This window comes from Ambystoma mexicanum, chromosome 7q, assembly GCF_040938575.1.
Source record: "Ambystoma mexicanum isolate Mex_15411 chromosome 7q, UKY_AmexF1_1, whole genome shotgun sequence".
Taxonomy (NCBI): domain Eukaryota; kingdom Metazoa; phylum Chordata; class Amphibia; order Caudata; family Ambystomatidae; genus Ambystoma; species Ambystoma mexicanum.
In genome coordinates, this window is record NC_090941.1 from 724,622,231 (window position 1) to 724,647,005 (window position 24,775).

Here is a 24,775-nt window from a genome sequence, read left to right on the forward strand (position 1 = left end):
TACCTCTCATTCAATAGGAAGATCTGGAAGAAAATCCCTGATCTCTCTAGCTTTTGATTAGCTGCAGTCAGTAATGCATCCGTATATGGTTGTCTGAGGTGTAAGCCCCCATTTAGGTTCACCTTTTTGCCAAAGATTCTAGGATTATGTTCTCTCTGGATAAACAGGAAGATGATGATGAAACCCACCCTGCAGAGGGCTTGAATATAAAGAGGCGGCAGCTGCCACTGAAGAATGTGGTTAGGGATGAGAAGCCAACAGCACAGATTCACCTTCCAGTTGTCTGAACCTGGCCTCAAGGTGTCTATTAGTCAAAAGAGTCAAATGAGGCTTTTTAGCAACTGCCACCACACCCTTTTGTAATGGTATGCCTGAGCTGTTAGTTGTTCTCAGAGATAGAATCTCAGAAAATACTCCTGCTTCTGGCTGTTCCTGATGTGGGGACGGTAATCCTATGAATTCAGCCAGTCCTTCCATGCGGTCCAGAAATGTATTAGCAGAAGATGGCACATCATCCTCTTGATATATGATATGTCATTTATAACTTGCCTGTACCCAAGTGTTTCTAGGTGCGACAAGACAAGGAATGGGAAGACAAGCGGAACAAAACAAACGATCTTACTAGGCCTTGTGTCATTCAGATCATGCAAGTGCAAGGGGAAGGGAGAGGAGAAGTGCCATGCGGAGGGAAAGGTAGAGCACAATAGCAAAGCTCAGGTAAGACCCACCGGGGTGGCCGATTCTAAGAAGGTGCAAGGAGGCAGAGGACTGTAGGTATGCTGATCCAGTCCCTAGTGTGAGGTGGGCCCGGAGTCAGTGCATGAGGGTACTGGTCGTGAAGGAGCCTAGTCCCCATAAGGTTCAGAGGGAGGACAGGTAACTAGTTAGTGCAGCAGACAAGAACATCAGCAGGGGAGAGAGAGAAAGCAGAGGCCAAAAGGAAAGTCTTGAGTTGCTTCGGAGACCTGAGGTGGTCCTGCTCAAGTTTGAGAGAGGCAGGGAGGCTGTTCCAGATGGAGGCACCCGCCGAGGAGAGAGATCTACCAACCATTCCCACCCTGGAGAAGTGTCTGACCCTCAGAGAGTTGGAGGTGGATGAGCAGGGGGCTCGAGAAGGAAAGTGCTTATGAAGAGAAAGTTGGATTTAGTGTGGTCCTGTGCCCCAGAAAGCCTTGTGGACAATGCAGTGGGTCTTGAACTTGATCTGTGCAGCCACCGGGAGCGAGTGAAGAGATTTCAGGGCTGGAGAGATATAATGCCTGGGCTTGAGGCTAAGGACAAGTCACGCAGTCCTGTTCTGGATTAGTTGCAGAGGGCAAAGAGTAGAGGCAGGCAGATTTAGAAAGAGGCTCCTGCAGTAGTCCAGCCTAGAGAGAACCAGGGCTCTGGAGACAGTGAGCTTCTGAGGGAAAGTGAGAAAAGGAAGAATACCTCTGAGGAGGTGCAGCTGGTAGTAGGATTTCTTAGAGACATCCATGATGTGAGGAGAGGGTGGAGTCGAAGATGACACCAAGGTTTTTTAGCTCTTCCTCCTCATCAGTGTCTGACGATTCACAGGATCTTGTCACTTCTCCCCAGATGGGAGCACTTCCCTATGAGGCTAGGCCGCTACCCAAAGCTCGCCATAGGGGTGGTAAAACACATGAGGACTCATAGGGAGAGACTCCCCTCATGGGGATAAGGACTCCCGTCCCATGAAAGAGCTCTCTAAACCCTTGTTCCCAGAAGCTATGGCCCTATTGCCTCCTTCTCCCTCCCAACCTGAAACTACTGCTCAGTGTTATTGTTAAGTCTATACTATTGCATCTGCAAGATCGGATAGGACTGAGACAAAGAATGACCAAAGAAACATACAGACCAACAGTAGAAAGGATTACCCAAGAACTGTGACAAGGTGGCAACTAGGAGGCATGAAGATAACTTCAAAGGCTTTGAAAACAAACATTGACACTATGCCAGGGCAGACCCAGCATTATAAAGTAAGGACTGAGGGTGTTCGGGAGCTGGAAGCGCAGTGAGGGAAGCTGGCATCTATCCTGTAGGACATTCAAACCGTGCTGCCCGTAGCATTGAGAGCCAGAGTGAACCATGTGGTCTGTGAAACACGCTGAGACTGCCGCAGCAACAGCACTGCAGAGTCACAAAGACCATAGAGAGGAGGGAAGCAGGAAGACGGGTTGAGCGTGCGCAGAACCAACAGCGACCTGAGACCCCGGGAAGAGCCAGTAGCACTCACCAGTGAAGATACAGGTAACAGGAGTTGCGGGAAAGACGGTTGGGGTCCAGGAAGCCCAGAGAATCAATTATTCCTCAGGAGTAATATCCCTCATCACAGTAGTGATACTCGGAAAACCAAGAGGCAAGTATTCCTCAAAGACACAAGAAACTATAAATCTCAAGAGTGAACTCACTCGTGACAGTGGGAAAAGCAACATATGTGAAAGATACCATAAGGACCAAGAACTGTCAGGGAGTAATATCCACAATAGTCAAGATATAAAAAGACCTGAAAGCGCCAGCAATAAGAAGAAGAGTGATAAAGTCTCAACTGTGTTGTTCACAAACCCGTGGCAGGAAGTAAAGAGACTTCTAAAGACGTGTCAAAAGGACTATCAAGGAACAGTCTCCACGCACTTAAAGATTGACTCCCTTCTCCTGGTCTAGGCATATTTGGTAAATCAGACCCTATTGCAAGAGACTGTTGTTAAGTCAACCTAAGACTGGATTGTTTCACCAGGAGAAGGGAGCCATTCTCTTGGTGGCTTGGATCAAAGTTTATTGAACCCTTTTCTTCTAGATGTATTTGTTAGTGGTATGGATAGAGTAGTTGGTTTGGACAGAAGACAGCATATTGGTTTCTTTTGGCTTACATCCTGACAAGTAACCAAGTTATTCTGTGTTGAGGTAGGGAAAACCCCTCTAGAAATATGGAGAGACAGGTTCTTTTCTTTATTTGAATAAACGTCTATAGCCAAAAGGATACCATCTTGTCAGCCTCCTTACTCCATCACTCCACAGCACCTGGCGCTGAATCCACATTTTGGAGAGTGGGCTCAAGTGGTTGGGTTGGTGCTGGCACAGCCTTATGAAAATTGGAGCCTTCGGCAATGGACATTCACCTGTACAGGAGGTGGTGGTGGAGGAGGTGTATGAGGCAGAGAAGGCGGAGGAGGTGGAGGCATCAGAGCTGTGAACTGAGGCTCTGGTGGAGGCCTCTGCGGTTGAACCTAAGGAACGACTTCCATAAATAGATTTCAGTTTTGGAAGCGGAACAAAGCCCCCACGGAAAGGGAATGGCTAAGGAAGGTCAGAACAATCTATGAGATGGAATACTTAACACATATTCTCAATTAATCCAGGGTCAAAGTTGGTGAAATGTGGTTATCGTTTTTTGGAAAACATGGCATAAAGTCCGAGGGATATTGACAGTAGGAGCACACAACTGCCTCAGAAGGTTTTTGCATGGTTGTAAGGGTTGCATGCCTGTGGTGGGTTGGGGGAGGGGTTAGAGGAAGATAAAGGGTGTAAAGAACACACAGTAAGACTAGACGATTATAGTTTTTTGCAAATGATATTTACAAAATGCTAATAACAATTTATTTAAAAAAAATAAACAATCTTCACAAGCTGCTTGAGGTGCAGATTGGGGAATGGGTCACTGTGATGCAGCGGCTGCTGCGGATGTTAGTGTATAATTGGCCGACAGTCTTTCTGAGGCATATCTGGCATGATAGCCACTTGGCTCAGTCACATCTCCAGAGGACAAGGGATATGAAGTGCACCACAGCAGCTGAACTTGTTGCCTTGTGATGTTCCGGCAGTGAAGGCGAGAAGAACACCTTCCACCTTGACAGACTGTTCTTGAGTGACCTTGGAGGAAGTGCTTTAAAAGATCAGCCCCCAGACTCTCTAGGCAGAGCGAATGCTGAAGCCGGAAAGGATCCCTTGCGGGGTGTACACCTGGAAAACTCACTCAGATCTGACATATGCCGGAGAGCAAGGTGCTGAGACCAGACGAAGACAAAAAAAAGGGGAGAAAAAATAAGCCACATAGCAAACAATGTGGGCTCTTATCCGAGGCAGGTCGGATACCGTCCAAGCGGAAAAGAGGACTGAGGTGAGGCATCTCTGCATGCTCAAATTTAAAGGGGAATGGAATTTTTTTGGAGGCAAAATGCTTCCAGCCACATCCCACGTACCAGGAGGCCCATACAGAATAGAGGAAAGGGGACAGGACGTAAGAGTAAGGCCACCGTCAATAATATATGTTGACCATCATGGGTAAAATGTTGGCATCCAGGCTGGTGCAGGAAATTAGCAAAATGGTGGTGGAGGATCATTCGTGATTCACCCAATAGCGGGACACCATGTCAAATATGCAAAGCTTTTTTTGGTCGATGAAGTGGATGTCTCGGTTGGGGAACAATGGGCGGTGGCTAGACTGCATGGGCACAAGGCTTTTGGTTGTGTAGATTGGTGCTAGATGTTAGAGAGGCTGATGCAATTTGGTATATGAGAGACTTTCAGGCATTGGGTTGCTCTGCTGTAAAAAAAAAAAAAAAAAAAAAAAAAACAGTAACCAGCATCACAACTAATAGTGACCACAGTTAAAGGGTGTTTATTGAACTTCAACAAGGGTGTGATGAACGCCTATCTAATCCTAAATCTACAGATGGAAGCAAGCTACGACCATTAAATAATAATCCAGTCCTAGTGGACTCTAGTCAAAATAAAATGGCCTATACTATAAAAAAAAGATTGCCAATCCTTACCACTAAATACAAATAGTGTGGGGTGGTGCTCATAAAAAATAAGGAAGTATTCAAAAAAATGATATGTCAGGATGTTCAGGCCGTTGGCCTCCCTTCCCCACGTTTTCAGCATGAGACAAGGCGGTTCACTCGAGCATAGCACACTCTCATGCTTCTTCGGCACGAGGATAGAGTTCCATTACCAGTATCAGGGCCGGCTGTGCCAAGTCTCTTAAATTATCAAAGTCTCTTGATTCAGAGGGCCTGATGTACCAAAACCAACCTTAAGTTCCTTTCTGCTTACAAGTAATCAAGTCAGGTGATTCACTCTTCACCCTGGATCCCCCTCAGCCGGGCTCAGAACCCTTTTTATACCACAATCGTTACTTTGGATCCCCCTCTTCCGGGCTCAGATACCCTTCTCTAATATTCTTTCTTGGGTGACTCACGGTTCACACCGGATCCTTCCACTTACACAATTAGTCTCCCTAAGCCGGGCTCAGACCAATTGCAGTTCGTATTAGCTATCGAAGACTTTCCAATGTGCATAGCTGTGCAATGTGCTTAGCTTGAACCGTTGCAGGACTACTTCGATTTCACAATTCACAATTTACGTTTGCTACCTCTCAGTTGGATACCTTCGAATGAGTACCCACATGGTTCCGGACCACTCTGTGTATGGTATCTATCTTGGCTTCAAAAGTTTGGTCACTCCTTAGATGTTCAATTATATTTGCGTCGCTCAGCACATACGCTTCACACACTCTTCAGATCTCTTCATATATTGAAGTCACAATCCTACTCACCTGCCACCCAGCACCGCTACATGCGCTCATTCAGAGACTCTGTTTATGATATACTTGCAAAGTTAAAACTTGCAAACTGCCACTGCATTCATTTACTTGTTTTACCACTGCAGTTTTGGACCAATCTAATTTCATGTTCTATTCTGGGTTTTAGGTTAAACCAGCAGATGCATTCTGGTACATTTATGCTGTCCAAAAGGCAGAGGGATGGAGGAGCCATACTAAATATATTTGTTTGCACAAGCTACTAAGAGCTGGAGAGGCCCTGATTGCATTCATCTGTTCCAAGCTACTGCAGGCTAGGATGCAGAGAGCTGGAGAGCCCTTAATTAGAAACCACTGTTGCAGGCTACTGAAGCCAGGGCTGGGCTTGATTGAACACAGCTGCCTGAGATTGCAATCAGCTACACCCTGTTGGCTGGGAGGGCCTTTATAAGCTCACTTTGAACAGAAGCAGTTGTCAGTCAACTGCTTCCACTGGGAGTTCCTGCTTGTGCTCCTCTTACCAGTTTTTTACCTTTCCTGAAAATCCTCATTTTGGCTTTTGAATCCTGTTTGCTGTTGCTGCTTGCAGCACTCTTTCGCGTTTGCTTTTGCAGTCTGCCTTTTATTCAACCTTTCCTTGATGTCCAGCTTTCATCTTCTGAAACCTTGTCCTTTTTTGCTGTTAAAGACATTCAGTCCTTTACTGGTATCTTTTCTGCCTTTCTGACTTTGTGTAAACATCCAGATTTCTGTAAGCATTTCTGCTTCACAGACTTGTTCTACTTCTGCCAAGCTTTTCTCTCTTTCTCTCTGCTTTCCCTGCCTTTTGAGGTTTTCCTGTTTGTACCTTGCCTGCGATATTACCCAACTTTAGTCCATAGATCTAGTGCCTGTTCTTAAGTACTATGAGTTTCCTGAATCCCTCATATTCGCTGTGTTGGCAGCGACCTATCTTGCCCGAGTCCTTTGCCTTGTTTATTCTGATATTCCAGCCTCTGCTTTGTACTTTGTTTCCCTATCCTGGTCTTTACCTGGTTATTTCTTTCAATACTGCTTTCTACCTGTATTACATCTTGGTCCACTGATGTGCCTCTGTTTTGAATCCGTTTACAGTGTGATCCCTGGGTTGGTATCCGTTCGGATCAGATAAGGGAAAGACTTCTGTTGCCTTCACCTAGTCCATTCAAGTCTTACCAGCCTCAGTATATGGTCTGCACTTTTACCCTTGCACTTAGCACAACCGTCTCCACGGCACACCTAACTCATGATGCTGCTGTATGACCGTTAAGAATAATCTGCTGGTACCGATCCCTGGGGCTTTCACTAATCCTTGGAGGCCCCTTTTCATATTGTACACCCTTTATTCTGATCAATCTGTGTTGCTCAGTATATGTGCGTGTCTGTTTTCTCTCTGTCTCTTTGTTTACAGCCAGCTTATGCCTCTGCAGTTCCTGTGAATACCTGTTTCAACTCAGATCAGCTTGATATGTACCATGTTACTGTTACATGCTAACATTGCCTCCGGAATCTCCCCTAATCTACATTGCATACTGCGAGATATAGCCTTTGCCCTGTGCTCCCTGGCCAGACTCCTGACAATGTTGCCGCTTGCAACCTTGGTTTTAACACAGACCGGTCTGCTATCAGCCTTCACGACTCACTGCCTGTTTAGACTTTACTGGCGCTGCTTTGTTGTAGGAGCCAAGGACAGTATCACAGCGGCAAACATTCCTCCTAGCCTTGGCTATCGACGCGGGAGAGTCCCAGGTACCTCCGCCACACAATGCACGTTTCTTCAGCTTTAATTCAAGGTCTAATGTTTCTTATTCCCGAAGGTTCGTGAAAGTAGCGTTTTTTTCTCCAAAAAGTTCAAGGGCACTTCACTCCTTGCAACCCTCTCTGGTCTTGCCATCTTACTCCTCGTATTAAACTGCCAACTTGGAACTGCTGCTTCCTCTTGTGTTTTGGCTTGCCCAGAGTGTGCTTTCGTGCTCCGCCTTTTATCCATGTGGGGAAGTGTGATGGAGGTCAGGTGTGTGTATTGATCAGTAATTGTCTGACTCTGCCTGACCATTTTGGTGGGACATGTAGGTATACGGCTAGAGTGTTAGTCCGTTTTCTCTCACAGTGAGCTGTCCGTGAGAAAGTGTGTGTGTCGGGAAAGGGGGGTGGCGAGGTTGAGTGCCTAAGTATCCTACCTGGTAGGATAAGGAAAAGGTGTTACAGGGAAGGGGATACTGCGTTTCACCATACAGTGAACAACTCCCACTTCCCAAAGATACCCCATCCAGGTGATCCTCCCGCACTCTTCCACCGCCAGGCACTGAATCCAAAAGCGATGGCCATGTCCTGGCCACCGGGATGGCAGATCCCCAGAGACTAACGGGTGAGACGACACCTGGTTTCTCACACTCCAGACAAGGGTACCCTTTTACTCTGCTTATCTTTGCTCTTGCCATGAAGCCTCTAGCATGCCGCATCAGAAGAAAGTTCTGAGGTGGGTGACCAATCACATATCAAAGCGTTGTATGCAGACAATGCATAAGGAGTCCTGCACTCTCCTTGCCTGTATTCCTTGAACAAATCGAGGAATTTGGTCAAGTTTCAGGTCTAGGCATCAAATGGACTAAATTGACACTGTATCCCATACAACATCCTATATGTATAAACCATTTAATTGTCCCATTATGTTATCTGGGTGTTACGTAGGACAAATATGGATTAAGTACATAGGAAAAATGTTGAATCTCTATTGGGCTGATGTGAGGGGATTATAGTAAACTGATTGAAATATCCAATATCATTGATGCGCTGTGTCTCCCTCTCAGAGACAATGACAACGATGCTCCCTAGAATCCTCTCAATTTTCCAGGCTGCATTTACGGCAGATCCTCGCACCGTTTTTAATAGAGTTAATGCCTTGAATTGGGCTTGACACATTCAAATTGGCATATGGCTGTGGAGGTGTCGGGGCGTATTACACAGTGCAGTGGGGCAGATGCAACATGTCGTTCCTTGGTTAGATGAAGGCACGGATCGCATGACCACGCTGATTGCTTACCTTATGTTCCATCAGCAGTTCCTGTATCTACCCTTCTGGGCAGTGCAGATCGTGCACATTCACACCGTTCTGTATATTTGGTCTAGGGAATCGAAGACCCCGGAACACAGGGCAATGCATCACCCTAGCTGTCAACTGCACGCATTTCTGAAGGACACAGGTTCCACATATAAAGTTATGTTTATTGGGATTGGTCCCTGTCAGGAAGCGAGGGAAGTTGATTGCTAAATGGGGAAAAGGTGAAAAGCAATGCAGTGACTTAACAGCATGAAGATTCTGGGGTTATATGCAGATATGAGGAAGTGGGTGGGGGTGGAACAGGGCCTTTGCATAAAGAATGTAGGGATGATCAGATTTATTTATTTATTGAGCATTTGTTTGGTGTCTATACAAGAAAATAGTGTTTCGAGGCACGAAATCTATCATATAGGGACTTTTTTTGCAGGGATATGACTCACATCCTCACCTGTGTTGAAGGTTGCCCACTTCATTTGTGTTACAGAGTTTGATATTGACTTGTTTTTATTTAATTATCAGCAGCAGATTGGAAATCATCCAGTGCGTTTTAGAACAGGATTTATAAGCAGTAAGTGTTAAAGGTGAAAGGGTCATACACTGTTGTACAATGCCACTCAGAACATAATTATGTACCTCAAAATTATTTTCCCAGTGAGTGAAAAGATCCTCTTCGTTATAATCCAGTGCATCCTAAAAGAAATAATAGGCAATTACTACACAACAGTTTCAGAATACATCTGAAATTATCTGCAAACATAAATGACTTGTAATTCGAGATACTAAGTGTTCTTTGCATGCATATCCTTCTTGGAGTTATATATCAACACCCTTGCATCACAATTCGGCCGCATTATTATCAGTAGTTTTATTGTTCTGTGCTAGCTCACCGCTGTAGCAGTCTGAAAGCATGTCAACCATGTCCGAGTCAGAGACAGCAGGACCGTAGTCTGCTTGGCATACATTGGCCGTCATTACGAGGTTACCGGTAGACCGCCGGTTATACCGGCAACCTCGGTTTACCGTTTCTGCCGCCCGATATCCCGAAAATACTGGGATATTACGGGCAGCGGCAGAACAGTAAGTTCCCAGTCCCGTAACGGTGCCAGTGCTTCAGTGATTTGTTGGTTGGGCCTGAACTACTGGCAGGTCAGGCCTGCCGGTAGGTCACAGCCCCTACTGGCAAACACGGAGGGAGCCAGTCCGGAAAAGGTGCTGGTAATACTTCCGGACTGGCTCACTGGTAATGAGGACCACTGAGCGGAAAATGGTGTCATGCACATATAGAGATGTGTAGAAGTACAAAAATGGCACAGAACTTGAGAGGTCATGAAAGCAGGCGATCAATAGGTGGAGATTGCTTAATTATATACGTAAACTCTAGGTGTGTGAGGGGCTTGAGATGTGCTTGGGCTATTCCAAGTATATTGTGGGCGTGGATGACCTCGGTCCTCCTACTGGTTCGGCCGTGTCTTTTAAATAGATAAATAGGCTGCCCAAGGCAGAGGACAAATGTCTTTAGTATATGTGTTGCTTTGAGGTAAAATAAAAACAGTTATAAAGGGTAAGCAACAAAGGATATAATATAGGGAAGAGGAAATAGGATAGGTGTCATCACCCACTAATCTAAATTGAACAACACTCCACAGACTGAAAGACAAAAACAGACTGTTCTCACCATGCTGGAAACACATTATATATGAGACTGCATAACTTATTAAATTTTTCATATTGCTGACCTTCACAATTATCACCTTGCCTTTGATATTGCATTAAACATAGATTTTAAACTATGACAATTATGTGAAATGCAATATGCATTTTAAGAGTGACTGCCTGTCTCAGCACCATTGCAAACCCTCTGTAGACAACTGACTCACAGAGATCAGCAGTCCGGTCGGATCATCAATCAAGGTATGCACACCCTGTTGAGAAGGGTTGAACAAGATGCTTTAAATTGTTTAAGAGGTACAAGTTATGAATGAATCATGCAATGTTGCAACGCCAAGCGGCTGCTGCTCCATGCAAATGTTGCAGTTGAAATTATTTTTGAAAGAGGAACATGCAGAAGATAATAGCAGATAAAAGCTCAGCTGAAGTTCCCAGCAGGATAATTGTCAAACATAGCAAGAAGCGGGAGAACGGGAATCGAAGATGGCCGCTGAGTGAGGAGGTGTGGAGCAGCGCTCTGTCCTGGGCTCGATTTTCGGCGGGCACCTTAGCTGAAAAACAGAGCGATCAGGACGGCTCGTGGAGGAGAAGACGGTGGTGTTTACCCACCAGCCCCCAACACTGCAGCCTTGCTGAGCCCCAGCAAAGTCTTCGTGCGGCCGCGGCATAGCGGGACAACTGCTGGGCCGATGGAGCCGGGTAAAGCCTCCGGCAGCACAGACCGGGCGCCTGGGTGCTTCAGGAGAACACAGCGTCAATAACTAATCAGCCAAGGTTGAAGTAGGACTTCCCGCTATATTGCCTCCCCTCCTGAGTATGCAGTAGGCACAGTGTTTAAACCATCGGATTGGAACCGTCACCAACGTTTAAACTTCCCCTAGACATAAGAATGGACTGGGCGGATGGTGGGAAGTTCTCGCCCCTGAAGTACCCTGTTCTGCAACAATCAGCCCGTGAGAGCTGTAGTGGGGGACACGGCGGCACCCCTCCCCCCCCCTGAGTACGTACGGAGTGAAGAGAGGCACGGGACACCGAGGAGGCTTGGATACCTGCCCGAGTGGCAGTACCCAAAACTGATAGTGGGAGCTGCCAACTGCAAACCTCAGGTATTTCCTGTGCTCGAGATGGATCGGCACATGAAAATAAGCATCCTGCAGGTCCAATGATACCTACCTGTCCTGAAGTTGGAGAGCCTGAAGGATCTGAGAAAGAGTGACCATCTTGAACTCGTCCTTTCTTAGGAAGTATCTCAGACAGTCCTCCGTCCTTCTTGGGTATCAAAAAATAAGGGGAATAGTAACCCTTGTTCCACTCTGCCACAGGCACTGGTTCTATAGCGCCTTTCTCCAGCAGGGCTAAAATCTCCTGCACAAGGAGCGGATCCGGAACCTTCAAAGAGTGTTTCCCCGGTGGATTTTCGGGAGGCCTGCGAAGAAAAGGGAGGCAGTAACCGTGGGCTATTGTATCTAGAGCCCACGCATCTGAAGTAATGGCTTGCCACTCTTCTAGATGCTGCGACAGCCTGCCCTCCAACGGAGACCAATAGCTCAAGGCCTCAGAGCGGTTTAGAAGCGGCAGCGGCAATGCCTGAGGGCAAAGAGGCACCTGTCTGAGTGGCTTTGGCACCCCTACCTCGTCCACCATGTGTGAACTTACGTTGGCCCCTTTGACTGGTCATTCCTCTCACCTTTCCAAATGAGGAGTAAGAGCGAAAGGAACCACCCCTCCATTGCTGTGCCCTAGGACGAAAAGGCTGAGGTTGTCAAACAGCTGCGCCCAAAGATTTGGCAGCTGCCATGGAGGTCTGCATCTTCTCAAGGCTCTCGTCAGTCTTGTTGCCAAAAAGATGCGAAACGTCAAAGGGCATGTTGAGAAGACGGGCCTGCACATCGGGTGCAAAACCGGACTTCCGCAACCACGCAAATCTGCACATCACGGTGCTCGTAATCATGGACCTTGCAACACTATCCACTGTGTCCAACCCAGACTCAAGGGATTCACACATGGCATCCTTGCCATTCTGCACAATAGCTAGAAAGCCATCCCTCTCTTCCCCTTCTGGAATATGCTCAGACGCTAGCAAAATGCAATTCCGCAGAGTGTGCAAAAACTTTGCTAAGGCACAGGTGGAGTTGGCCGATTTCAGTGCCATACTACCAGCAGAAAATACCTTGCGCACCCATCCATCCATGCGTTTGTCGTCCTAATAAGGAGGGATGGTAGAGTATGCAGCCTGCTTCAAGGTGGCCGTAGCCGCCTGGACCACCAAACTCTCACGAGTGGGGTGTGTGGACAGGAAGCCGGGGTCGCTAGTGGATGGGCGGTATTTCTTTGACAACATGTTCACCGCCGGAATACACTCCGGGGAATTCCAATTAGCAGCCACCCTCTTTTCCAATGCAACATGAAAAGGCAATACCGGGTCAGTGGACGGACCCTGATCCAAGATGTCAGTAAGGTCATCCTGATAGAATTCTACAGGAGGCCTGGACCAACCCTGGTACTCTACAACCCTTGACATCAATCTCTGATAAGAAGATTCGGCATGATCACCAGGCTTGCCAAACTCCACCTCAGAAGAAGTGTCGAGGCCACTGGCATCATGCAAGGACTGACGTAGATCATCAATCCGAGTCTCCTTGGAAATGAAACATTCCGGAACATAAGGAGTGCCATGTGGAAGACCAAAAGGACCCACATCCTCATCGGATCTCTCTTCAGCTTCATAAATATTCTGAAGAGACTGAAAAAACTTTTTCCTAGGGAGAGGAATATACCTCTCATCAGGGGCAGGCTTCACAGACTTAGAAGGAGCATTCCTTGGAGGATCCACAGCCACAGGGTCTTCGATCGGCAAATTCTGCCCTGCCGGCACCAATGGCGTCGACAATGGCGCCAATGGCTTGGAGGCCCGGACCAGGGATAAAGACCCGACAGACTCACTTGACGGACACGGCGCTGATGGCATCGACACTTTCTTTGACAACTTCACAGGCTTCGACGGTTTTGCTGGGGAGGAAGACTGCGACCCGGAACATCTCTGGCAATCCCCCAATGCCTTGTACGAAAGGGACCTCGACGGCTCCCGATGCATGCTTATTGCGCCGGCTACCTGGGCCCAAGGGTGCACGAGTGTCGGGTCGAGACTGTTCCTTGCCGACTTCCAACGAAGGTGCAGACGGATCTGTGCCTCGAGATTGAAAAATCTGCAACATTTGCTCCCGAAAAGACTCCCATTACTCGGGGTAGAGGATTTAGTGGGGCATGCCACCTTTTTCAGGTCGTCCTCAGCCGACGAGGACGGGGAAGGCTAACGGTGACGCTGCTTCCTGGACCACCTCGACAAAGAGGAACAGTGGCGGGAACCACTCAAGGACCTAGATTTCTTGGACTTCTTCCTACGAGGAGAATCCCCCCTCGACTCGTCGGTCGATAGACCAGTAGACTTTGACTTATGGCGCTTGGAAACAGGGCCTACCTTCAATTTACCCTTACGCTCCCGCAAGGCCTTGGCAGTCAACGACTGGCACTTCGAGCAGTCGTCTATAGCGTGGTCCTCCACAAGCAAATACAATGCAGGTCCATGATGGACATCTTGTACCCGCCGTCCTGACACTTCTTAAAGCCAGACCTCAGGGTCGTCCGGGTGGAAGAAGACGACATAATACCAATATGAAAAAGAAGACACGAGGCGCACCGAGTTCTCGAAGCAAACACATTTGTGGAAAAAATTTAGCTGAGGCTACGGGTGCCGTGCGTGCTACTTATAACATACGATGATGTCACTGTCGACGGAGGCCGTCGAGGGACATCGACCGGACGCCATCGACGCAAGGGCGTCCTGTGCCAAAAAAAAAATCTGAAGCAGCACAGCTGTGGACATTATATGTCATAGATGAGGAATTCGTTGGAGGACACAATCCATTCGAAAAGAGGTGTATGGGCACGGTAGAGCAATGGTCATAATTGGAGGGGGAGGGCCGTGACAACATTCAAGGTACTGATGCACAATCTTAGGGGGATGAATAGCCTGGTTAAATGAAGGAACACTGAGGCACAGGTGAGGAGGGAAAAATCTGACATTATCATGTTCCAGGAAACACAAACAAAAGAGGGATAAAGCTACTGTAAGGATACTGAAGTTTTCATTGATATATCAGGCTAATGCCCATGGCAAGACAGCGGGGGGTCTTAATTGCATTTAAAGATTCTCTTACCATACATATTACACATAACTAAGCTGACCCCGATGGTCAATACTTGTTTATCCGGGCAATGATTGACCAACGCTGTATAAAGGTGGCAACGGTATACACTCTCAAAACATGGCAAGATCGATTTCTGCTAAATGTAGCAGCTATGCTAGAGCAATTGGCAGAGGGAGATATGCTCACAGGGATTTTAACCTTGCATGGGTCCTGCCGGTAGACAGGTGCTAGTGGGCACAAAGGGGAGTACCGGGCCCTTCCAGTTGTCTACTGAAGAGTTTCGAAAGCATGGCCCTGCAAGATGTGTGGCGCGGAAAGTGGGGGGTGGACAGGGGTTACATGTGTTTCTCCCATGTTCATCAATCGCTGTCTAGTATTGATTATGTGTGGGTATCGGCTAGGCTATAATGGGTGAAGTCGGAGAGATGGAGATTGGCTCCATCTCGCTCTCGGATCACACCCCTATATTGGTTGTGATTCACGCTTATGGGGAACAAAGGGGATTGTGGAGCTGTAGAGTCCCGGTGGAGCTACTGAAAGATAAGGTGAGTCAATAGGTGATAAAAAAGACCAGTAGTTTGCGGACAATGATACCCCAGAAATCAGGGCTGAAGGGATATGGGATGCATTTAAAGCGATACTACGAGGCTAGCCGATTGCTATGAGGGCATAGAGGGAGAAATAATGGGGGCGGGGGGAGTGAAAAAAGAGTTGGAGACTCAATTAAGGGAGGTAATGCAGGCCTTAGCGGATAGGTGGACAATGGCACTATAAAAGACGCTAAAGCATATTAGGTGTAAATTGGACCTGTTGCGTATGCGTAGAGTGGAAATGGCCCCATTATGTGCCAAACAGAAGTACTATGTCAATGGCAATAAAGCACACCATCTGCTGGCACGACAGTTAAAAGCTGCTAGCACTGCGCAAACTATCCTTCTAGTCACCACAAAAGAGGGATCGATAGTGACAGACACTGCATCCATTGTGGACACGTTTGCAGATTTCTATGAAGCCCTTTATACCCCTTGTAGCCTGCAGTATAGCACAGTAGAGGCTTACTTTGACAAAATCCCCTTACCGAAACAGAACCCCATGGAACGGGGAAAAGTTAGAGACAGACATACAGGCAGAAAAATTTGAGGCAGCCATTAAGTCTCTCCCACTAAATAAGGCCCCAGGCCCATATGGATTCCCGGCACAGTTTTATAAGAATTTTCAAGAGAGTCCAGTCCCTCAGCTCACTAAATTGTTTAACTCCATAGCATCTAAGGGGGAGCTAACACAATCCATGTCGAAAGCTAAAGTGGTGGTATTCCAGAAACCCAAGGATCCTCTTCACTGTGGGTCCAATAAAACCATTGCTTTAATAAATATCGATGCAAAAATGTATACAGGTATCCGGGCAAAACGGCTCTCGCGGTTGCTTCCAACACTGATTGATCCCAAACAATCCGGGTTTATCACCGGAAGACAGACATTTGACCACACCAGGTGGATCTGTCACTTGATCGAGAAAGGTCACCGTCCCTATTAATATCCTTAGATGCTGAAAAGGCATTCGACCGTGTCAAATGGCCATTCCTTTTCCATATATTAGAACATATGGGGGTGCAGGCTAAATTCCTGCAAATGGTAAAAGCTAACTATAGAAACCCACAATATGGTTGTAGATTAACTCCCACCTTTCTAGAAGGTTCCCCATCCTTTGTGGGGTGGCCCTTCTCCCCGCTTCTGTACGCACTATATTTGGAACCTCTTCTTACCAGAATTAGACACACTCCAGGGATAAAAGGTATTCTGTTTGGGGGGAGGAACAAAAGGTTATCTCGTTTGCGGATGATATGCTAATAACCCTAACAGAACCAGAAATGACAACACCAACTATGATAACGGAACTAAGACAGGCTAAGCTCACAGCAGGGCTTAAAATCAATATGAAGAAGTCTGGGCTTCTGGAGCTGGCTCTCACTACAGAACCGATGAACAGCTTGTTGCTATACTCCCCATTTAGGTTGGCATATGGAGGTATAAGGTATTTTGGAGTCAACATTGCTAAGACGATGTTGCAGATATACGACCAAATTACCCAGGAGTCCTGCGGCAGATCTGGAGAGGTGGAACCCCATCTGTCAATATCATGGCTAGGTTGAATGGCGACGGTAAAAATGGTAACGCTACTGAGGCTGCTGTACTATTTACAGAGGCCGGCCATCCAGGTCCCGAATACCACCTTTGTCTCTTTGAATAAACTGGTGTCAGCATTCACATGACACTGATGACCCCTAAGGAGACAGGGGGCTTGGGACTCCAGAACATGTTCAGATACTACCAGGTGGCACAATTGAGGGTTATGAGGGAGTGGTTTACCCGGGATAGATCGAAACTGTGGGTACGGATGAATAGAGCAGTGGAGGGATTGTTGCTCAAAGGATTTGTGGAGCTGAATTGACCGGACAAGCTACTGAACATTCAAATTAGCCATATCATTGCGCTTGTGTCCGACATCTGGGACCAGTGGCTGGTGTAGGGGGCTCTCTACTCTTATATCTCTCCCATCACACCACTGTTTGGGAATCCGCAGTTTACCCCAGGGATGATGCAGGGTGCTTTCGAGCAATGGCGGAAGGTGGGATGTGCGAAAGCCCGGGATATGATGCAGGGAACCGAATTCGACAAGTGCAAATGTCACATTGAGCTCACAGAGAAGGAGAGAATGGGGTATTACAAGTTGAGACATGGGTTGTCAAACACCACCATTAAGCAAGCTGTATGTAGAGAGCTGACAACCTTTGAAACGTTTATTACCACACACACAGGGTCTACAAGATTAGTGTCCATGTTATACAAGATACTCCTGGACTAGATCACTGGAAGGACCTGTGGAGGAACATCCCCAAATTAGCACGATCCATACAGCTAAGGGAAACCTGGTACAAGATTATGAAGTAGTGGCATTACACTCCAGTAGCGCTGCTTAACATTTACCCTACAGTGTCACAGAAGTGCTGGAGAGAATGCCAGGGAAAGTGGACTGGGCCCACACATGGTGGGACTGCCCAACCATTGCAACATTTTGGGAAGATGTTGTCTCCCAAATACAGGCGATGATTACATTCGATGCAGCCCTAGGAGCGTGGGAGCGGATGTGTGGGTTGTTCGACCCCAGAATTCAGTTGCCCACCAAGGCCCAGAGGAAGGCATTCATGATGATGCTATTGGCAGCCTGGTTGGTCATAGCAAAGAGGTGGAAACAGAGGCGGCCACTGACAGGGATGTAGTGGCTCCAGAGGCTCTGGAAAATGGAGTGGGTCACGTTTAGAATCCAAGGGGAGGGTGTGCGATTCAAGCAGGACTGGGGCATGGTCTTGGACTACCTACAAAATGACTTTATGAATCAATGGTCCCTGCATAATCTGTGCATATTATGTAGTGGGAGGAGGGATCAACTTATGTGGAAAGTGAAAGAGGTACCAAGTGGGATAAGCTGCTGTCATTGGGTGCAGGGGAAGGGAAGAGGGAGGGTTTGTTTTATTTGTTTATTGCTACACAAAATCCCAATAAAATTATGTTTTTAGAAAAAGAAGCAGGAGAAAATTAATAATTTTGCTGGCATATGTAGCATTGCTATATAATCATTCACCATTCTCTCCAGGAGCTATATGAATAGAAGCATGTAATCTGCAAAGTAAGATTAGAACTAGGGAATCTTTTAGCAGAAAAGGGATTTGCTCTTTGTATTGCACTGGAACACAGTATCGAGTCAAGAGATTACATTTTTGAGGCAGAAGAAAGCATCCACTCTCAGTAAAACTAGCAGGATAATACCAGCAACCTCATAATATATATCAAAGCAGATTCAGCTTCAAAACAGGAGAAGAGTAAAAAGGGAAGTTCTCACAACAATAATGTATGACTCAGTTTGAAGCTAGTCACTCACAAATATTTTTCTGGGTCCTGCAAGAGGGGGCTTGGCCACTCAGAAGGCAGATTATTGAGCCTTTCTATAGCCATGCAACACATACAGTAAACTATCCAACGAAACGCCAGGACTCTCCAGAACATTTGATGGCATGAAATTGAACCCTCAGTTGAGGCAGTGTAGGTGTAAGCAATAGAATAATTTATAATCTGCTCCTCTGAGAGTTGCCCCAGGGACAGTAGGCCAAGAAACACCTGTGGATAATACTCATATGTTGGGTGCATAGCATAATGAGTTACCATAAACCCTCACAACCATTAGCAAATATTCACAAACGTTTATTAAAACTTTGCTGAATGAAAAAGATCAAATTACTTGCCTCAGTAATGTGCTTAATGTATGTACTCACTACCACAGATTCCTCATATTTGAAATATCGTCTAGCGCAGCCAGGACCAGAATCTTTTCTCAACTACCAGAGGACACACCATAACTCCACAAATAAGGCCATAAGCTCATTCACTGGACATCCTACAGCAATAGCCACCAGGAAAGTAACTAAAAGTAAGCAGTAACAGCGACAAGATGGTATGGGCACAACAGAAGTGGCCAACAATGACTTCAAACCCAAGCTCACATCCCTGCAATCTGCAGTAGGCTAGAGGGTCATGTTACCTCTCCTTGTTAGAATTCTTGCCATCTGCAGAAACAGATAGGCATGGCAGGTGGTCTTTTCGGCAGAATGGTTATCAAGCAAATCGTCTCTTTTGCACCAGGTACCTGATACTTCTCGTGTTTCCACAATGGTTGTCCGTCCATCCGTCCTCATGAAAAGTGCAATGTAGTGCAGGTAAAATTCCATTCCCAGTGACTTGGGAAAGGTAACGCCAATTCATGAAGGGAGTGCACTCCCTGCACCACGGTGTAAAACACCCCTCAATTAATGTGAGGCAGGTAAAGTGTGCAGCACTCAAGAGGGGCACCAAGCAGATGTTACAGAAGAGAGGAGGTGACTCCTCTCCAAGATGCTCAAGGTAGCGGGCGGCAGCTGGAGCAAGCCTGCAGACATACGGACAGAGGCAACACAGGAGGCAGGAAAACAGGAAGACCAGGACCAGAGAGGGCCGAAACAATAGAGTACTGGGGGGAACTGCAAAAGGAGGGACCAAGGTAGGGCCACTGAAGGAAAGAACATCAGAACGACAAAGCAGGTTGTGAAACTGTAAGAAAGGCAACGGACAAAAGGCAGAGAGCACAGGACACCAAGCCTCATAGGAGCGTTAAGTCGCAACAAGACTAGGAAGCCAACCTTTATTTGTAGTAAGGGCAAAGAAGGTGATCAGGGAACTGCAAGCGCATACGCGGAGGAACGGTAACAGACTGCACTCCTCCCGGCAATGGCGGCTCCCGCTCTCCATCGCAGCAGTGTTGAGCATGCGGATATCCTCCCGGGCTGGCATCCGGATCTGGTCCACAGCCCACATCTTCATCAGGGATAGAACCACCCGGTAAGCGGGCATGGGGAGCGCCGGTGAGGAAGGTGGAAGGGAGATGCGACAATGGTATACAAAACCTTGTGTGGGTGATCCTTGTCCCTGTACCTTAGCATCTCAACTTTAAGGATGAAGATGGAGGCTGTTCATTTTACCCGCCCTCATCAGGAGACACCAAGGCTGGCTGAGAAACAGGCCCAGGAGCCCACCTGGCCCATCCTGGAGAGATCAAATGAGGGTGAAAATACATTTTCTCAATCTCCTTAGTAGAGGGAGGGATCAGAGTGAACGCAAAATGTTCATAAGTGTGGTGGACGATGAATGCATACCCCTAGATGCTCCCTGGAGGAAAACAAATAACACTTCCTGTTTAGACTGGATGTGAACAGGTCCATATGAGGAGTTCCTCACAAGGGGAAGAGCTCATCCATGAACCACATGGCAACGCTCCCAATCGTGAAAGGCCATCCACTGCCTACTCAACAAGCCTGCACAACATTTTCCAACACCGCCAGATGAGAAGCTGACAAGGAAACATAATCCAGGGCACAAAACCATAGTAGCAAGGCTCTGCTGCATAGAGGCAGCTATCACACACCAACCCTTGCGATGATGTAGTCAATGTCTGTGTGGTACAAGGCTAGATAAGGTTGAAAACTCTACATTTCTACAGGTTTATACTGGTACAACACACATGGAGACCAATTAGAGCATATAGTGCTCCAACAGCTTAGATTAACATGGCCCATGGCTTCCATTAATTATTTAGCAATGAATTTATGATATCTACAAGCGACAATAACCATCTGGAGACTAGGAAGAAAGTAAAGTGTTGTAGCAGGCCTACAAATGATCAGACTGGATGTCTTGGTTAATTCTTAATTTCCACAAACATCTAATAAGCTGTGAATTCAAAGTATATGCATAATAGAACAGCAAAGACAGATCTGTAAACTAAGGATGGTTGATGGTGTCAAAGGCAAGAAATTGAACAGATTCGGTAGGAAATTACAGTTGTTTGCTACTGGTTGGTGTACGTAGTTTAAAGCAGCAGACATACATAAATGAAGTGTGCATTGATTGTTGGAGAAGGTTTACAAGCAGGGGGTAGAGGGAGTTTTGTTGTGTGCCCAAAAGAGGACAGAATTGTGTACGACAGATGAAGAGGCAGGGAGGCCTTGTTCTAGCCATGAAGGTAAATTTTCAAAGCAGATGACATGTTTGAACAAAATGCAGTGATATTAGAAGCAATGAAGGGTGACTGCTAGAAGGTATAGACTAATCATAACCTCTGCCATTTCTCCAGGCCAATCTCCAGACTAGAGGTTTTCAGCTTGAAGACCATCCGAATCAGAGAGTGTTTGCAGCAGATAATAATGAATTGCTCAACAGTAGTAATGATGAGCAATAAGCTGGGACATCTGTGTCTGATCCCTGCTCCTTTCAAAACACAATGGTGTTGTCCAACGGCTCATTTTGTTCTTCTTGCACCTCAACTGTGTTGCTGAGATTGAAGGCTGGCAGTTCTGGTGACTCCACAGTGTCATTCAGTTGCTAAGGCTCCTCCAAGACTATACCCAGTTGCGAGAAACCACAGTGTTGGTACTAAAGAAAATAATCATACCTCATGTTAATGTCACAGACATTATGGGAAGAACACAACAAGCAGTAGCGCCCCCCTAGCAAATCCTCCCAGTTCTAATACAAAATGAATGACAGCCTTGCAAAAGGAAAATACACGTCCCTACAAAGTACTGTACCCTTACATGGTGGGAAAAGGGAGAGAAGTGCAGACTCCCTCAGATATTGTGACAATTTTTCACTGATTACCAGGAACTCTGTCTGAAAGGTAGTTTTACAGTGGCACCAGGAATATTCACTGTACCATATAGAAATATATTATATGCTGAATGAAAGTCAAAGTAGCTCTAACAAGGCATTGGCCAAAAGAAATAAAATTGATTGTGCAGATAGACAATATACTGTGACAGGAATATTGTTTGCTGGTACCAAAACAATGATAGGATTTATATTCAATGTGAGGGCCCCCGGACTGGCATTCGGAATGACCTGATAATGTGCCATTGGTGTGGAGATGAATCAAAAATGGAAACTTTAAAACATCTAGTAATACAATGTTCTTATTTTCATGAAGAACTAGTCTTGCACTTTACTGGTTGCAAAAAACAAGGGCGGTCCTGGGAGTCTCTCTGCCAGACATTAGTCCTGCTTGCGAGAGCCTTACCCAGATTCTTTAGCTCATTATCTTTCACAAAGGATAAATATCCCAAACATATCAGTCTTTGTCCTGCCCAGGGGCAGTCCAGCATCGAAATGCTAGGCAATTCTCCTCTGAACAAGAGTACCAACAGCAACCCCAGACACGTGTTTCGGTCTGTTTGGACCTCATCAGTAGGGTGGAACTGTGCCTCTCCAAAAATAGTGAGCAAGGGGTCCACGTCTGGATTCCCCTAGTAACCTAGGGTGTGACCTATATGTACAACTTAACTCGTATATATATGAATTTTGATGATGCAGGCGAAGCTTGTGGAAAAGACTTAAGTGGTTATAATGTTTCAGTGATATTAAAACGTAATTGAAAAAAAAAAAATTTCCTTTAGCCTTGTAAATAATACTCTGTTAGATGTGGTAGAGTTAGGGTTTTTTCTGGGACTGTGGTATGCGATCAATTTATTTTGTGATTGTTATGTTTTTATTGTATTTTTGACTTAAACATAAATGGATTGGGAACTTTTTTTTTAAAGCATGACAATAAAAAAATATTGAATCTCTTTAAAAAAAAGTGCTAATGTAGGTGTCCACCATTTCTCTTCAACAACTGTCACCATTATTGACCCTGCAGCTGACCTTTTTTTTTATAGCTCCTCCCTATGTATTCACCTGAATCGTGTTCTGCTTTTATAACTGCAAGAAAGAGCATTAATATTAATATTTCGAAAAATGATAAGTGGTAACATTGATGGGAGGGGGGGATGGATGGAGAAGTCAAACTGAAACGACCTGTCTGAAGTTGGTTGAGGGTTTCCCAAGCATGCATTCTACCCATTGCAGTTTGAATGACCCGTGCCGGATGCCTATGCACTTGAAAAAAGTACCACCATGTGTGTTGAATCCTAGGCATGCCGGTGAGTATGCCAAAAAAATATGCATTAAAAAACAACACTCACCAAGGTCAAATACAGACCAGTAAACTGACCCTCAGAGAAAAAAATTAAAACATAAATAAAACCAAAATACGCTCAATAATGTGTACTGTATAATCAGAAAAATAACAATGGTGGGGAGGTTGAACCCTAGTTGCCTGTTTAATTAGCATTTTGACCTCCGGTCCCCCAATGATATGGTAAATGATTTGCACTTGAAAGCTCAAGGGCCTGAGAACTGTGCCCCTTGTGAGTTGTAAAAAGGGCATACAGGTGCAGGCGCGTCAACCCCTTTCGAATGTAAAGTTTAAGTTACTTACCTATAAATCTTGTTTTGCAGCATGGGTCTGGAGTGGATTCACATGCTACTTACAAGCCACCCTGGACTCGCTCTCAGCCGAGTAGGTTCCCACCTCATGGTACATCCACTCCCCTGCCTACCCCCCAGTCTAACAGGCACGTGTCTGACTCAATTTGCTAGAAATACATGGAGGACCTGCAAGCACTGTCCGACTCCTACGCTTTTAAATCCAGGCCAGGACAACTAACCAAGCAGGATATTCAATTGTCACATTGAACCATGTCTGAGCCTCCCTCGCTACGCACTATGGACGCCTCCACATCCTCCGCTGCGGCCACCAGCCTTATGTCTATGCCCACCTTCCCATAAACAAATACAGATGCAGAACCTATGAGAATTCACACTCCCTGGAGCTCCACTGACTTATACCATATGGCACAGCAATTCCCCACATTGCCCGACAACCCCACTGCTTCCATGGAACATTTGAACAAAGTAATTGCCTGTTATGACCGCCCAATTGGAGACCTTAAACAACTCCTACGGGTGGTGCTCAAAGACACTCTATACAAACAAATGATGGACACACTGCAATGGCCTGACACCCTGTCGGAGGGGGAGGCTATTACTGCAAATATTACTGCACTTAACCGCTCACACCAAAAGAGAAATACCCGGTCAAAGCGGACTGGTCAAAGATCACTACGTGCACACAAAACCAGTCGGAATCTCCCTCTAACTCCCATTCTAGATTAACTGACTGACTAAATACTTTGGTATTGTGAACGCTGGGGAACAAGCTAAATCTGCATTAGTTTCTCATTTTGTGAATGGTTTCCTTGCTGATATTTCAAATAACATATAGAATGTGCAAATAGGGTGGCAGGCTGAATCTATTGAAAAAGCACTTGAAGCAGCACAGTATTTAGCAGCACAACATTTCTATGAAAAACTCAAATGCCAGGAGCAAGAGGGTGCTACACGCCTGATGGCTTTGCAAATACAGCATGCTCAACAAAAGACTGTCTCTGGGGGCCAGGGATACCTGGGTAACCCATATCAGACCTTTTCCCAACAGATCCCTCAGTCACATCAGACTTTTGCACTCACCTTTTTGACTGCCCAAAAACCAGTCAGGGCAACCTTTTTGTAGATATTGTAAGCAGACGGGTCATCTCATGGAGCAATGTCCTACAAAACCTTCCAGACCACAGCAATCTGGTCCCACTACTCCTCACAATTATTTAATTCCTCCTAATAGTTCTAACGGCTACCCAGCACCCACACAACCTGCCCTTCCACCTCCTCCTAACGGGGGCTACCAGGGACATTCAGATCTCCTATGGTCCACCATGACATTGCCAGAGGGACCCTGCCGTGCTGTCTGCTGCTTTGCTACCA

The 24,775-nt window shown here is 46.3% G+C and overlaps 1 protein-coding gene across 1 annotated transcript in view; it reads right to left on the bottom strand.

Moving 5' to 3' along the window:
• The window catches only part of RNF17 (ring finger protein 17), a 3,777,565-nt gene that overhangs the window by 356,651 nt on the left and 3,396,139 nt on the right, over positions 1–24,775 (bottom strand). Inside the window, exon 35 of the mRNA XM_069639339.1 lies at positions 9,255–9,311. Coding sequence (XP_069495440.1) covers positions 9,255–9,311 — 57 coding nt within the window. The remainder of the gene's footprint in view (positions 1–9,254; positions 9,312–24,775) is intronic.